This window comes from Eriocheir sinensis, chromosome 59 (genome assembly GCF_024679095.1).
Source record: "Eriocheir sinensis breed Jianghai 21 chromosome 59, ASM2467909v1, whole genome shotgun sequence".
Taxonomy (NCBI): domain Eukaryota; kingdom Metazoa; phylum Arthropoda; class Malacostraca; order Decapoda; family Varunidae; genus Eriocheir; species Eriocheir sinensis.
In genome coordinates, this window is record NC_066567.1 from 1,642,070 (window position 1) to 1,656,948 (window position 14,879).

At 46.1% G+C, this 14,879-nt stretch overlaps 1 protein-coding gene and 1 long non-coding RNA gene across 2 annotated transcripts in view; one reads left to right on the plus strand and one right to left on the minus strand.

Annotated features, from left to right (window-relative positions):
* LOC126985324 (uncharacterized) overlaps positions 1-10,746 on the minus strand; it is a 46,572-nt gene extending 35,826 nt beyond the window's left edge. The window contains exons 1-8 of the mRNA XM_050840079.1: positions 10,607-10,746; positions 10,056-10,397; positions 6,881-7,004; positions 4,091-4,247; positions 3,237-3,345; positions 2,876-3,102; positions 2,211-2,346; positions 1,654-1,834 (exon numbers count right to left, since the gene is read on the minus strand). Coding sequence (XP_050696036.1) covers positions 1,654-1,834; positions 2,211-2,346; positions 2,876-3,102; positions 3,237-3,345; positions 4,091-4,247; positions 6,881-7,004; positions 10,056-10,352 — 1,231 coding nt within the window. The 5' untranslated portion in view covers positions 10,353-10,397; positions 10,607-10,746. The remainder of the gene's footprint in view (positions 1-1,653; positions 1,835-2,210; positions 2,347-2,875; positions 3,103-3,236; positions 3,346-4,090; positions 4,248-6,880; positions 7,005-10,055; positions 10,398-10,606) is intronic.
* LOC126985325 (uncharacterized) lies at positions 7,087-8,051 on the plus strand. Its single transcript, XR_007738539.1, has 2 exons — positions 7,087-7,356; positions 7,899-8,051. It is a non-coding gene; the product is annotated as an uncharacterized LOC126985325 (long non-coding RNA).
* Positions 10,747-14,879: the final 4,133 nt, after the last annotated feature.

Consider the following 14,879-nt stretch of genomic DNA (forward strand, 5'->3'; position numbering starts at 1 on the left):
CCTAAAATGCACTAAAAATAAACCATCTCTTATGACTACTCTTACGACCAACCTGAATTACCCCTCAAACAAGAACAACCTAGGAATTCTCATAAGATCACACGCTCCTAAGACCCTAAAATGCACAAAAAATAAACCATCTCTTATGAATACTCTTACGACCAACCTGAATTACCCAAGGAACATCCATAACCTCCTAAGACTTCTCCTAAGACCAGACGCTCCCAAGACCCTCAGACCAGACATGCGATCTCAAAACAACACAAGACCCAAGAGAAAAGACCGCCCATAGTCCAGTTCTCCCGAGGCAATGGCCCATAGACGCGTGTTAGCCCTCGCGGGAGTCTTCCACGCGTCAAAACTTTGTCGATTTGGTAACATTTTCATCCGAGCCAGTGTGTGGGGTGAGGAAGGGGGGGAGACCGACAGGGGAAGTGGAAAGTGGTATAAAGAGGAAGGGGAGATGAAGAGAGGTAGAAGAAGGTGGAGTAGATGGGACTGTTGGGAAATACTAGAAAGAGGAAGGGAAGGGAAAAGGAAGGAGAAAAAGTAAAAAATTGGGAAACTATAAAGAAAGGAAGGGAGAGAGAGAGAGAGAGAGAGAGAGAGAGAGAGAAAATATATTGAACCATTGCATAATGTTAGTGGACAAGAAAGGACGTACAAGATTAAGGAGATAAAGTATTTTTATCAAAATTTCCCCAATTATATAAAACTTTCGATTATATTAGTTTCCCCCCAACCACTGGAATCTATTTTTCACAACAGCATTTCATCAAGTTTCCTCGCTAAATTTTACTGGCCTGTCAACTTTTTCCATTAACTTGCATTTCCATTAATTTCCCGTGACTCCGAGGCCGACCATCGAAATGACTAACGACTCAAACTATGAATTTATGCTGGCCGGGAAGGAAGACGGACCGAAAAGAACAGATTCCCGCCAAGCCAGACGAAGAAAACTATTGTCCTTGTGAAAAATATCTCAAGGTCTGACTGTCTCTCCCTTACTGTAACTGCTCCCTTCTCCCCGATTCTCCCTTTTTCCAGCTCTCCCTCTCCCTGGATTGACCTTTTTCTCTCTCCCTGCCGTCTCTCTCTCCCTTAACGCTCTTTTTCCCTTAAACTTCCCTTACGCCCCTTTCACGGGAGAGACATAGTTTTCTGTCAACACTGAGGGAAGGGCACGCGACCACTTTGTCTGCATCATTGGAAAAGCTGGTATGCACTATATTTTCCATCTTATGAACTTTCAATTAATGTATATTGAAAATGTAAGTGTCTTGCATATTAATTCTGTATACCTCTGTACAACAAACACTTGCATTTAAATTTCAGGGTTGTGGCTAATTTGAATTATCATGACACGGAGCTGCTGATCTCCGAGATTGAAAGACGGCCTTGTTGTGGAAAGATTACAAACATGACTGAAGGAGACACCGTAGCGGATACGGCAGACCCCGCACTTGACCGTGGATGTCCAGGTGCCATGTGGCTGCCGTCCGGACCGGCAAAAACCGTTCGTGTGAAAGGGGCCTTAGACTAACCCCGAACTGCCCCACTAACCAGACTTTAACCAAACTACTAACACTAACCACTAACTATTGACCACTGACCGACCCCCATCAACCACTACCCACCACCCCGAACACTCACCGTTCCACCAGTACACGGCGGACGGGGCTCCCTCACTCAGCACCACGACGAAGTGCCTGAGGTCCGCCTGGTCCCTGAAGTGTCCAAGCCGCACCACCTTCGTCTCAGTCTCGAGTTCTTGCTGCAGCGTCAGGAAGTACATCTTGCTCTCAGTGTCCAAGGCGTACACCTGCGACCCTTCCTGTACAAGATGGAGAGAGAGAGCGCCTGGTGAGCTAGAGGGTAGAGTTATTGGTAAGAGAAAAGGGAGAATGATGAATGAGAATGAAAGAGAGCGAGCCTGGTGAGTTGAAGGGTAGAGTGATTGTATTTGTGACGGTTGAAGGAGAGTTGGAGAGAATGATTAAGAGAACGACAGAAATAGAACCTGGCGAGTTATAGGGTAGAGTTGCTGTTTTTTGGTGACTTCCCTTCCCTCACCCTTCCTCCTCTTCCCTCACCCTTCCTCCTCTTCCCTCACCCTTCCTCCTCTTCCCTCACCCTTCCTCCTCTTCCCTCACCCTTCCTCCTCTTCCCTCACCCTTCCTCCTCCCTATAAGCCCCTGTTGGCCACTCACCGCGCTGTACATGCCCAGGACGATGTAAGTGGTGCCCCAGGAGGCGGAGAAGCTTGTAATGTCACGCACGCCGGAGGAACCGAACATCACGAGGGTCTCCTGCTTATCGAAGAGCTCGCCGACCAGCATGTAGATCCTGTAGAGTGGAGGAGGAGGATCAGAGGCGATTATAGGCGTTCAGGAGTGGAAGAAGTGGATCAAAGAAGGTTTAAACTGTAGAATAAGTGACCGATTGATTTGAGGCAGTATTATAAGAAGGTTTCAAGTATAGAAGTTTTCATTTAGATCGTGTTAATGGGTGGAGGAGGAGGATTAAAGACTGTTATAGGTATTCAGAAGTGGAGGAGGAGGATTAGAGACTCTTATAGGCGTTCAGGAGTGGAAGAAGTGGGTGGAGGAGGAGGATTAAAGACTGTTATAGGTATTCAGAAGTGGAGGGAGAGGATCAGTGACTATTCCAGGTATTACAAGAGGATTTAACTCTATAATATTGACTTAGAAGAGAAGACCAGCATCACAAAAGGTTCCAACACTACAAAATGTCACCGAGTACAGAAAAACATCACAAAAGAATCAAACTCCCTATCCGACCCAGAAAACCCATCACAAAAGAATCTAACCCCCTATCCGACCCAAGGAAACCCCCAGCAAGCCCCAACACTCACTCAGATCGCCCCAGGCCGTCCCCGGATTCGATTTTATGGCTCTCCCCAATGACGAGGAAGAGCTGGTCACTGGCGACGAATAGGTGGAGTGCGCCGACCACACCTCCCAGGGACAATACCTCCGGCAGCATGACCTTGCCTGTCGAGACCCCAATGCACACGACCCTGACAAGTCGTGATTGTGAAGAGCCGAGGACGATGTAAAGGGTGCCGTCGTAAATGTGCGACTGGGAAGGAGAGAAGAGATTAACATGTGGATTGGGTTATGTGGAATGGATATGAAACGTTGGAGAAACAGACAGCAAGAGACATACAGACAGGCTCTCTTCACAGCCCCACACACAACGCCACGGACACTCACCGCGGTCTTGTCCACCTTCTCGATGCTAATGTCCGTGATTTGGAACTTGGCGAGCGTCCTTAGCGTGCCGGAGTGACTGGACCAGACCACCACGCGCTGATCTCGGCTCCTGGTTAGAAGATTGAAAGTATATTAAGAGAAAGGAAGGAGAGGGAGTAAATATAAGAGAAGTTTGAGGCAGAAAGATGTTAGGGGAAGCTTGGAAGTACATTGAAGAGGAAGAAGGAAAGTTAATTAGAAGTTTGAAGGAGCGAAAGGAAGGTTAGAAAGTTGAAATTATGTTGAGAGAAAGGAAAGATGTAAATATATAAGAAGTTTGAGGCGGAGAAAGATGTTAGGGGAGCTTGGAAGAACATTGAGGAGGAAGAAGGAAAGTTAATTAGAAGTTTGAGGGAGCGAAAGGAAGGTTAGAAAGTTGAAATTATATTGAGAGAAAGGAAAGATATAAATATATAAGAAGTTTGAGGCGGAGAAAGATTTTAGGGGAGCTTGGAAGTACATTGACGAAGAAGGAAAGTTAATTAGAAGTTTGAAGGAGCGAAAGGAAGGTTGGAGAGTTGAAAGCATACCGAGATAGGAAGTAAGTTATTGTTTAAGGTTAAGTAAGCAAGGTTAGGAGGTTGAAATAAATCGAGATCCATTAAAAACGTTAAATTAAGGTGGGAATCGAACTTGGGGCAGCGGTTTCTTGGTCGGGCACGCTAACAACTAGACCAAAATATTAAACTAGATTTTATAAAACGTTAAAAAAAAAGTCCATGAAAAACAAACAAAAAATCCCGAAAAGATTAAAAAAACAAATACCCCAAAATCATCACTTCCTGACCACATCCCACCCCAGCGTCACACCCTACCTAAAGCTGCCCAGGAGGAGGTAGGTCTGGCCCGCGTGTGTGTGGAGGTGCAGGGCCGTCACGTGCAGGCTCCAGTCAAGCGTGGGCGGGTGCTCTTCAAGGGTCAGCGAGGTCACGGGCGCGTCAGTCACGACCACACTGCTGACGTTACGCACGGCTGGAAGTAGAAATAGTAGGGTTGGTAGTGGGAGGAGGAGGGGTGGTAGTGGTGGTGGTAGTAGTAGTAGTAGGGTTGGTGGTGGTAGTAATAGTAGGGGTGGTAGTGGGAGTAGGGTTGGAAGTGGTAGTATTTTTTTTTTTTTTTTTTTTACGTTGTTGCCTATTGCGCCGGTAGGCATCTTCCCGGTGGGGCCTGATGGTCGGCCCAAGGCTTCTTCCAGGTGGGGCCTGATGGTCGGCCCAGCCCGTTCTGGCGCAGGCGAGTGTTTATAGTGGCGCCATCTTGCAGTAGCAGTAGTAGTGGTGGTAGTAGGAGGAGGAGGATATGGAACGTAAAATTAAAGGAAACAAAAGGTAGAGGAAACCAGGGAAAAATGAACAAATACGAGGAAAACTAACGAGGAAAAAATGCAGGAAAATGAAAACAAGGAAAGGTTACGAGCGGCGGTTGAAGACAGGAGGGAGCATTTTTTGATAAATTTATTAGGCAATAGCCTCAGACATTATGTACAAGATCAGTTAAATACAATTGTGATCAAGGGCAGATTTTAGCTGAGGGAGCATTTGGTTAATTATAACGAGGAGTTTCTTATAATTATTACAAGTCCTGGAAAAACGTCTTGGGGGAGGGGGGGGACTCCACCATAACCTTATTCGCTACCACCACCACCACCACCACGCCCCATCAACCGAGTGTGTCTGTTTCTCCTCCTCCAACCTTCCTTCCTCTCCCTTCCTCCCTCCCTCCCTCCCTCTCCCTTCTACAGCTGTTTTCTCTCCTGCTCTCCCTTCCTTCCATCCCTCTCTAATCACACCTAACACGCTTTCTTCCTCTTGCCTACCTTCCTCTCCCTTCCTCCCTTCCTCTCTCTTCTACAGCTGTTTTCCCTCCTGCTCTCCCTTTCTCTCCCCTCTATCCCTCTCACCACACCCAACAGCACATCACAAGGGACGTACATTCATCACCTTATTAGCTATCACCACATCCGTCACCACCAGACATCACACTCACAATCACCATATCTTACGTTCAACACCAGAAGGCTGTCTCATCACCAAACCATCACCACACTGGCTTCACCACCACAAGGCTTCATCACCAAACCATCACCATACAGCCTTCACCACCACCACAAAGCTTCACCACCAAACCAAACCAACACCATACAGCCTTCATCACCACCAACACAAGGCTTCATCACCACTAAACCAACACCATACAGTCATCATCACCACCACCACCACCACCACCACGGCATACCATTCTTCAGGAACAATTAGCTAGCTCACCCGCAGTCTCCCTTTACCTGTTACACATCTTTTGGTTAATTAGTCTTGCACCCTCCTGGTTACCTGTCACGCTTCCCCTATACACGCTCTCAACACCTTTTTTTTATCACCTGCCTCGTGCTGGTGGTGGAATGTGCAGCTAACTCACTCTCACTCATGGTCACTCACTTATTCTTTCATTCATTTTCATTTCTATTTCCATGTATTCAGTCGGTTCATAGTCGGTTCACAGTCGGTTCACAGTCGGTTCACAGTCGGTTCACAGTCGGTTCACAGTCGGTTCACAGTCGGTTCACAGTCGGTTCACTTTCTCATTCGCTTACTTATTCTTCCCTCTTCTTTTTCTTCCTCCTCCTCTGGTCTTAAAAACATCCTCCCTCTCTCTCCCTCTCTCCCTTCCTTCCTCTCCCTCTCGCCTCATTATTCAAACATTCCAATTCAAGGGAAAGACTAACGCGTGTGTTGCTGAAGTCCCGCTGTTGTGTTGCCTCTGTTGTGTTGCTCAGTTTGGCTTCCATCAGGTTGTTCGCTTTTATTTTGATATGTTTGGGTGTGTGTTAGCGCTTGCTTTTGATGCTAAGTGTTGATTGGGTCTTATAGCGATGTGTTTAAGCGGGCTATTGCGAAGGAGGGTGAATGTTATATCGAGGTTGGTCGCTGTGTTTATTTCGGAGTCTATATTACGACCTCTTAGGCTGTCTAATTGCAGTCTATCTTCTATCCTTTCTCACCTCTTGTCTCCTTCCTCTCTCTCCTTCTGTCTCTTCCTCCCCCCCTTTCCTCCCTCCATCTCCTACTGTGTCTCTCCTTCCTTCCTTCCTCCCTCCCTCTCCTACTGTCTCTCCTTCCTTCCTTCCTCTCCTACTGTCTCTCCTTCCTTCCTTCCTCTCCTACTGTCTATCTCCTTCCTTCCTTCCTTCCTCCCTCCCTCTCCTACCGTCTATCTCCTTCCTATCTTCCATTCTCTCTTCCCTCCGCCTTCTCCTCCGGTCTCCTTCCTATCCTCCTTCCTTCCAAGCGGCAATATTGAATTACTTTCGTCAACTATTATTGCCTCAACGCCCATCCTCCAAACACCAAACTTTGTCTCTATCGGCGCTACATGAACCTCCTCCTCCTCCTCCTCCTCTTGACTGTTTACCTGTTCATGATTGTCTTTTCTTCTATTCCAGTCATTCCCACAGTCATTCCCACAGTCACTCCCACAGTCACTCCCACAGTCACTCCCACAGTCACTCCCACAGTCACTCCCACAGTCACTCCCACAGTCACTCCCACAGTCACTCCCACAGTCACTCCCACAGTCACTCCCACAGTCACTCCCACAGTCATCCTCCTCACCTTTGTTGTAGCGATGCGCCTCCTCCGTGAAGCGCCTCCTCAGAACCAGGTGACCTTTCTCCAGCAGGTCATTCGTCTCAGCCATCAAGTCACCCACAGTCCTGACCTTCCCGCCGCCCAGGTCCTGAGAATGGAGACCTAATTAGCGTACCTGAATGACACGTGTGATATGGGTGAAGGGAATGGCCGAGAAAGGGAGAGCTTGTGATATGGGCGAAGGGAATGGCCGAGGAAGGGAGAGCTTGTGATATGGGTGAAGGGAATGGCCGAGAAAGGGAGAGCTTGTGATATGGGTGTAAGGGAATGGCCAAGGAAGGGAGAGCTTGTGATATGGGTGAAGGGAATGGCCGAGGAAGGGAGAGCTTGTGATATGGGTGAAGGGAATGGCCGAGGAAGGGAGAGCTTGTGATATGGGTGAAGGGAATGGCCGAGGAAGGGAGAGCTTGTGATATGGGTGAAGGGAATGGCCGAGTAAGGTATAGATTTTGATATGGGTGAAGGGAATGGCCGAGGATGGAGAGCTTGTGATATGGGTGAAGGAATGGCCGAGGAAGGAGAGCTTGTGATATGGGTGAAGGAATGGCCGAGGAAGGAGAGCTTGTGATATGGGTGAAGGAATGGCCGAGGATGGGAGAGCTTGTGATATGGGTGAAGGAATGGCCGAGGAAGGCAGAGCTTGAGATATGGGTGAATGGAATGGCAGAGGAAGGGAGAGCTTGTGATATGGGTGAAAGGAATGGCCGAGGAAGGGAGAGCTTGTGATATGGGTGAAGGGAATGGCCGGGAAGGAGAGCTTGTGATATGGGTGGGGAATGGCCGAGGAAGGAGAGCTTGTGATATGGGTGAAGGAATGGCCGGGAAGGAGAGCTTGTGATATGGGTGAAGGGAATGGCCGAGGAAGGAGAGCTTGTGATATGGGTGAAGGAATGGCCGAGAAGGAGAGCTTGTGATATGGGTGAAGGGAAAGACCGAGGAAGGGAGAGCTTGTGATATGGGTGTAAGGGAATGGCCGAGGAAGGGAGAGCTTGTGATATGGGCGAAGGGAATGGCCGAGGAAGGGAGAGCTTGTGATATGGGCGAAGGGAATGGCCGAGGAAGGGAGAGCTTGTGATATGGGCGAAGGGAATGGCCGAGGAAGGGAGAGCTTGTGATATGGGCGAAGGGAATGGCCGAGGAAGGGAGAGCTTGTGATATGGGTGAAGGGAATGGCCGAGGAAGGGAGAGCTTGTGATATGGATTATAACATTAAACATAAGCCGCACCTTATTAAACATTCAACAGGGCAGAAATGTTTAATGTTAATTCTCAAACTTCCTAATCCTACTCAAACAACAACAAAAACAACAACAACAGCTTTCATTAGGACAATATTCCCGTCCATTCCCTTGGGTTGGCAATGGTGACCCGTTGCCTCCCTCTTCTCCCTTCCCTCTCCCTTTCTCCCTTTCCTTTGTAAGTCTTCTCTCCCTCTCCTCTCCCTTACTCTTTGTACACATGTCTTTCTCTCCATCTTTTCCTCTTCCTACTCTCCTCCCTTCCTTCCTTCCCTTCTCGACTTTTCTCTTTCCTCTCCCTTCTCTTTTCTCTCCATTCTCTCTCTCTACACAAGTCTCTCTCCCTTTCCTCTTCTAAACACTAATTATAGTTGACTCACCCATCCTGTCTACTCACTCACCCCTCTCATGGATTCATTCAAGTAATCTAAACACTAATTATAGTTGACTCACCCATCCTGTCTGCTCACTCACCCCTCACTCATGGATTCATTCACGGACACATGACGCCTAACTACCCAAACTACCCTCACTCAAATTATCACCCCTTAACATATTACCTAACCATAACTAGCGATAATTAGCATCTTATAATTACTCGAGAATCACAAACTACCCTCGTACACACCAGTAACCACCCTTAACTAGCATATTACCAACCATAACTAGCGATAATTAGCATCTTATAATTACTCTAGAATCACAAACTACCCTCGTACACACCAGTCATCACCCGTAACTAGCATATTACCTAACCATAACTAGCGATAATTAGCATCTTAATTACTCGAGAATCACAAACTACCCTCGTACACACCAGTCATCACCCGTAACTAGCATATTACCTAACCATAACTAGCGATAATTAGCATCTTATAATTACTCGAGAATCACAACCTACCCTCGTACACACCAATAACCACCCTTAACGAGCATATTACCTAACCATAACTAGCGATAATTAGCATCTTAATTACTCGAGAATCACAAACTACCCTCGTACACACCAGTCATCACCCGTAACTAGCATATTACCTAACCATAACTAGCGATAATTAGCATCTTATAATTACTCTAGAATCACAAACTACCTTCGTACATACCAGTAATCTACCTTAACTAGCATATTACCTAACCATAACTAGCCCTAATTAGCATCTTATAATTACTAGAGAATCACAAACTACCCATAACCGTAACTAGCGATAATTAGCATCTTATAATTACTCGAGAATCACAAACTACCCTCGTGCACACCAGTAACCACCCTTAACGAGCATATTTCCTAATCATAAGCACGAATTAGCATCTAGTCACTTAACTACTCAATAAACTACCGTCGTACACTCACACCACTAAGTACCTATAACTAGCATCTTACCGAACCATAACTATCGCGGATTAGCATCGTATCACTTAACTACACCTAATTGACACCTTAATCACCCAATCACACCAACATCCACGTAACTACACCCATAATCAGTTTATCACCCATACTCAACCACACGCAGATAATACCCAGATTCACGCACTCACCCAGACTCACCCAAAACTCGCTAACTCAACCTATAATCACTCACTCAGACTCACCCAAAACTCGCTAACTCAACCTATAATCACTCACCCAGACTCACCCAAAACTCGCTAACTCAACCTATAATCACTCACCCAGACTCACCCAAAACTCGCTAACTCAACCTATAACCACTCACCCAGACTCACCCAAAACTCGCTAACCCAACCTATAATCACTTCGACCTCTATTTAGGAGCAGTAAGTATCGGGATTTTTTCTATAATATTTTTTTTACGCCCTTGAACGTTCTCCTTGGCTGTAAAAAGAAAAAAAAACTCACTCTTTCTCCCCCCTCCACACACACAACAACCTCCCTCACTCACCGTATTCATCAAAGACTGGTAGAGGAAGTGGTTTAAGTCATCGTCGGGGGAGGAGGGTCTCGGCATCTCCTCGTATTGACCATTCAGTGTCTTGTAACTCCCGGGCTTGGTTTCAAAGTGGTCCAGGCTGTCGAGAAATGCCCTTACGTCGTTTTCCACACCCTCGGCGCCGGTAGGGACATAAGCAGCGAGGAGGAATAGGCAGAGGAGTGAAAGGGAGATCTTGGGTATTTGATTTCTTCTTCTTCCGCCGCCTCCTCGGTCTCCTCTGCCGCCTCCATCGATGTGTGTGACCATGGTGGACTCTCCTTCCTTCCTTGTTCAGCTGCAAAACTCGGACTCCTGCAGTAGAATGTGGGATAGTATTAGGTTTATGGTTAAGGGGTTAGATTGCCAGCACGCACTCACACATACACACACACTCACATAATTTAAGCACACATACACACATATAAACTTACTCAATTAAAGTTAGGCCGAAGGTTATGTTAATATTTCGACAACCTAACGAAACACACACACACGTACACACAAACAAACACATGTCTTACCTGTGTCCCCCGGTGTATGATCTTCCCAGGTGGGCGAAGGAGTGAGGGCACGTCCTTCCTCCACCTCTTCCTCGCCTCCTCCTCCTCCTCCTCCTCTTCCTCCTCCTCCTCGAAACAGAAGCTCGGAACACTTGAACCCTTGAACTTGAACTTGACACCCGAAGCGAATCATCTGTCAGAGTTTTTTTTTTTTTTTATTACTTTGTGTGTATGAAAGAGAGAGAGAGAGAGAGAGAGAGAGAGAGAGAGAGAGAGAGAGATGATTAGTAACGAAAATAATTAATAGGTTAGATGAAATAAAGAAGAAGAAGAAGAAGAAGAAGAAGAAGAAGAAGAAGAAGAAGAAGACTAATGATGATAATGATGGTAATTATAATGTCAGGGTAATTATAGCGTTGTTATTGTTGTTTTTCTTATTTTATTACTGTTTATATCAAAGGAGGAGGAGGAGGAGGAAGCGGAAGAGGAAGAGGAAGGAGGTGTAAGATGTAAAATAGGAAGGATGACAAAGAAATTAAGATGGAGGAGGACAAGAACGAGGAGGAGGAGGAGGAGGAGGAGGAGGGATGTCTCAGAGAAAGGAAGAGAAAGCACAAGACGGAAATGGAAGATATGGAGGCGGAAGAACTCAGAGAAGAGGAGGAGGAGGAGGAGGAGGAGGAGGAGGAGGAGGAGGAGGAGAAGGAGGAGGAGGAGGAGGAGGATATCAGCCATAATCATTAACGTATTATTGTCATGAAGTCTCTCTCTCTCTCTCTCTCTCTCTCTCTCTCTCTCTCTCTCTCTCTCTCTCTCTCTCTCTCTCTAACATGGGAACTACATTTGCCCGAGTCTTTCTGCGAAGCTTTCAAAGGGAGAGGACACTACCCCCCCCTCTCTCTCTCTCTCTCTCTCTCTCTCTCTCGCACTTACCATTAAAGGAATACCGGGGGAGTAGGAGTTTGAGGAGGAGAAGGAGCGGAGGGATAGGAAGGAAAAGAAGAACGGAACCACGTGTGTTTGTGATAGCAGGAGGCGGAGGCGGCCCTGGGTGACGGACACGCTATGAGTATGTAGCACAACGTTGCCAGGTTATCGTACTCAGAGCATAGTATTTACCGGGTTCTGACGCCTAACTATTGCCAAGAAACATCAGGATCTAACTCTTTTAACGATAACTATACGTGAGTTTCGTTATTGGAGCCCAGAAGACAGTTTTGGGGTAGGAAGTTGGGAAATATAAGCGAGTGAGTACGACAATCTGGCACCGTTGATGTAGCGGATCACGGATACCGGATATGATAGCGCTCCCTGCGTCATTAAACCACTACGTAGCCTTGAATACTAAACAGCGTCATTCGATTTCCTCTGACACGTTTCGGGCGACAATTTTATGGACGGATAGGGGGACGGAAGCGTTGTCAAATTATCGTACTCAAAACATTCCATTCATCAGTTCCGGGACCCAAAACTTCCCTACCCATACAGATAACGAGATTCCAGATGAAGTTCTCGTTAAAAGCAGTACTTATGGGCGGTTGTTTGCGATAGCAGTGACATAGCGTTTCAGGGCCACAATTTTTCGGACTGGAGGGTAGCGTCTTTTTTTTTACAACAAAGGAGACAGCTCAAGGGCACATAAAAAAGGAAACAATAATAAAAAAAAGCCCGCTACTCGCTGCTCCCAAAAAAGAATCTAAAGAGGTGGCCGAATGAGAGGTCAATTTCGGGAGGAGAGGTGTCCTGATACCCTCCTCTTGAAAGAGTTCAAGTCGTAGGCAGGAGGAAATACAGATGAAGTAAGATTGTTCCAGAGTTTACCAGCGTGAGGGATGAGAGAGTGAAGATGCTGGTTAACTCTTGCATAAGGGGTTTGGACAGTATAGGGATGAGCATGAGTATATGGTAACACTTTTGCTTCACACACCAACTTATTTTAAACGTCAAAGAGGGAATCAATCGGGTTCTAATTAATGTTTTCTTTAGGTTCACGCTACAGAGGAAGGGTCAAACTACCACCAGGGTCATTAAACTTAATAAACTACTCCTGGAAATGCCCAAAACTCCCATGAAAGCCTAGTCAAATAGGTGTGTTTGGGTTCATGGTACAGAGGAAGTGTCAAACTACCACCAGGGTCATTAAACTTAATAAACTACCCCTGGAAATGCCCAAAACTCCCATGAAAGCCTTGTCAAATAGGTGTGTTTGGGTTCATGGTACAGAGGAAGTGTCAAACTACCACCAGGGTCATTAAACTTAATAAACTACCCCTGGAAATGCCCAAAACTCCCATGAAAGCCTAGTCAAATAGGTGTGTTTGGGTTCATGGTACAGAGGAAGTGTCAAACTACCACCAGGGTCATTAAACTTAATAAACTACCCCTGGAAATGCCCAAAACTCCCATGAAAGCCTTGTCAAATAGGTGTGTTTGGGTTCATGGTACAGAAGTGTCAAACTACCACCAGGGTCATTAAACTTAATAAACTACCTGGAAATGCCCAAAACTCCCATGAAAGCCTAGTCAAATAGGTGTGTTTGGGTTCATGGTACAGAGGAAGTGTCAAACTACCACCAGGGTCATTAAACTTAATAAACTACCCCTGGAAATGCCCAAAACTCCCATGAAAGCCTTGTCAAATAGGTGTGTTTGGGTTCATGGTACAGAGGAAGTGTCAAACTACCACCAGGGTCATTAAACTTAATAAACTACCCCTGGAAATGCCCAAAACTCCCATGAAAGCCTAGTCAAATAGGTGTGTTTGGGTTCATGGTACAGAGGAAGTGTCAAACTACCACCAGGGTCATTAAACTTAATAAACTACCCTGGATCCCAAAACTCCATGACAGCCTTGTCAAATAGGTGTGTTTGGGTTCATGGTACAGAGGAAGTGTCAAACTACCACCAGGGTCATTAAACTTAATAAACTACCCCTGGAAATGCCCAAAACTCCCATGAAAGCCTAGTCAAATAGGTGTGTTTGGGTTCATGGTACAGAGGAAGTGTCAAACTACCACCAGGGTCATTAAACTTAATAAACTACCCTTGGAGATGCCCAAAACTTCTACGAAAACCTTGCCAAATACGTGTTCTTGGGTTCATAGTTACAGAGGAAGGGTCAAACTACCACCGGGGTCATTAAACTACCCCTGTAAATGCGCAAAACTGCCATGAAAGCCTTGTCAAATACGTGTGTTTGGGTTCATGGTACAGAGGAAGGGTCAAACTACCACCAGGGTCATAAAACTACACCTAGAAATGCCCAAAACTCCTACGAAAACCTTGCCAAATACGTGTGTTTGGGTTCATGGTACAGAGGAAGGGTCAAATTGCCACCAGGGTCATAAAACTATCCCTGGAAATGCCCAAAACTCCTACGAAAACCTTACCAACTATGTGTGCTTGGGTACATGGTACAGAAGAAGGGTCAAATTGCCACCAGGGTCAAAAAACTATCCCTGGAAATGCCCAAAACTCCCAAGAAAGCCTTGTCAAATACGTGTGTTTGGGTTCATGGTACAGAGGAAGGGTCAAACTACCACCAGGGTCATTAAACTACCCCTGGAAACGCCCGAAACTCCGACGAAAGCCTTGCCAAATATGTGTGCTTGGGTTCATGGTACAGAAGAAGGGTCAAACTACCACCAAGGTCATTAAACTACCCCTGGAAACGCCCGAAACTCCTACGAAAGCCTTGCCAAATAATGTGAACTTGTGTGACGGAATGGTTTAAAATGCGACCCATAGATGAGTATCCCTTCAAAACCTCGACCCCTTAGAGAGAACGAAGCTAATGGGAGACTCTAGTACTTTAGGTTCACTCTATATATTTCACTTTTATTTTAAGTATTTTCGTAAAGAATTACTCACAGCTGACTTACTGTCCTTAAATATGTGAGTTAAAGATTCGATTTTGAAGCTAAACACACTTTTTTTTTTTTTTTACAGCGTCTAAGTAGGCCATTTCCTCTCTCTCTCTCTCTCTCTCTCTCTCTCTCTCTCTCTCTCTCTCTCTCTCTCTCTCTCTCTCTCTCTCTCTCTCTCTCTCTCTCTCTCTCTCTCTCTCTCTCTCTCTCTCTCTCTCATTTTTTTGTTCCATTATATTCAAATTCATCCTCTGCCATACTGTAATCTCTCTCTCTCTCTCTCTCTCTCTCTCTCTCTCTCTCTCTCTCTCTCTCTCTCTCTCTCTCTCTCTCTCTCTCTCTCTCTCTCTCTCTCTCTCTCTCTCTCTCTCATTTTTGTTCATTCATTCTTTATTTTATTTCTCTAATCACTCTCTCTCTCTCTCTCT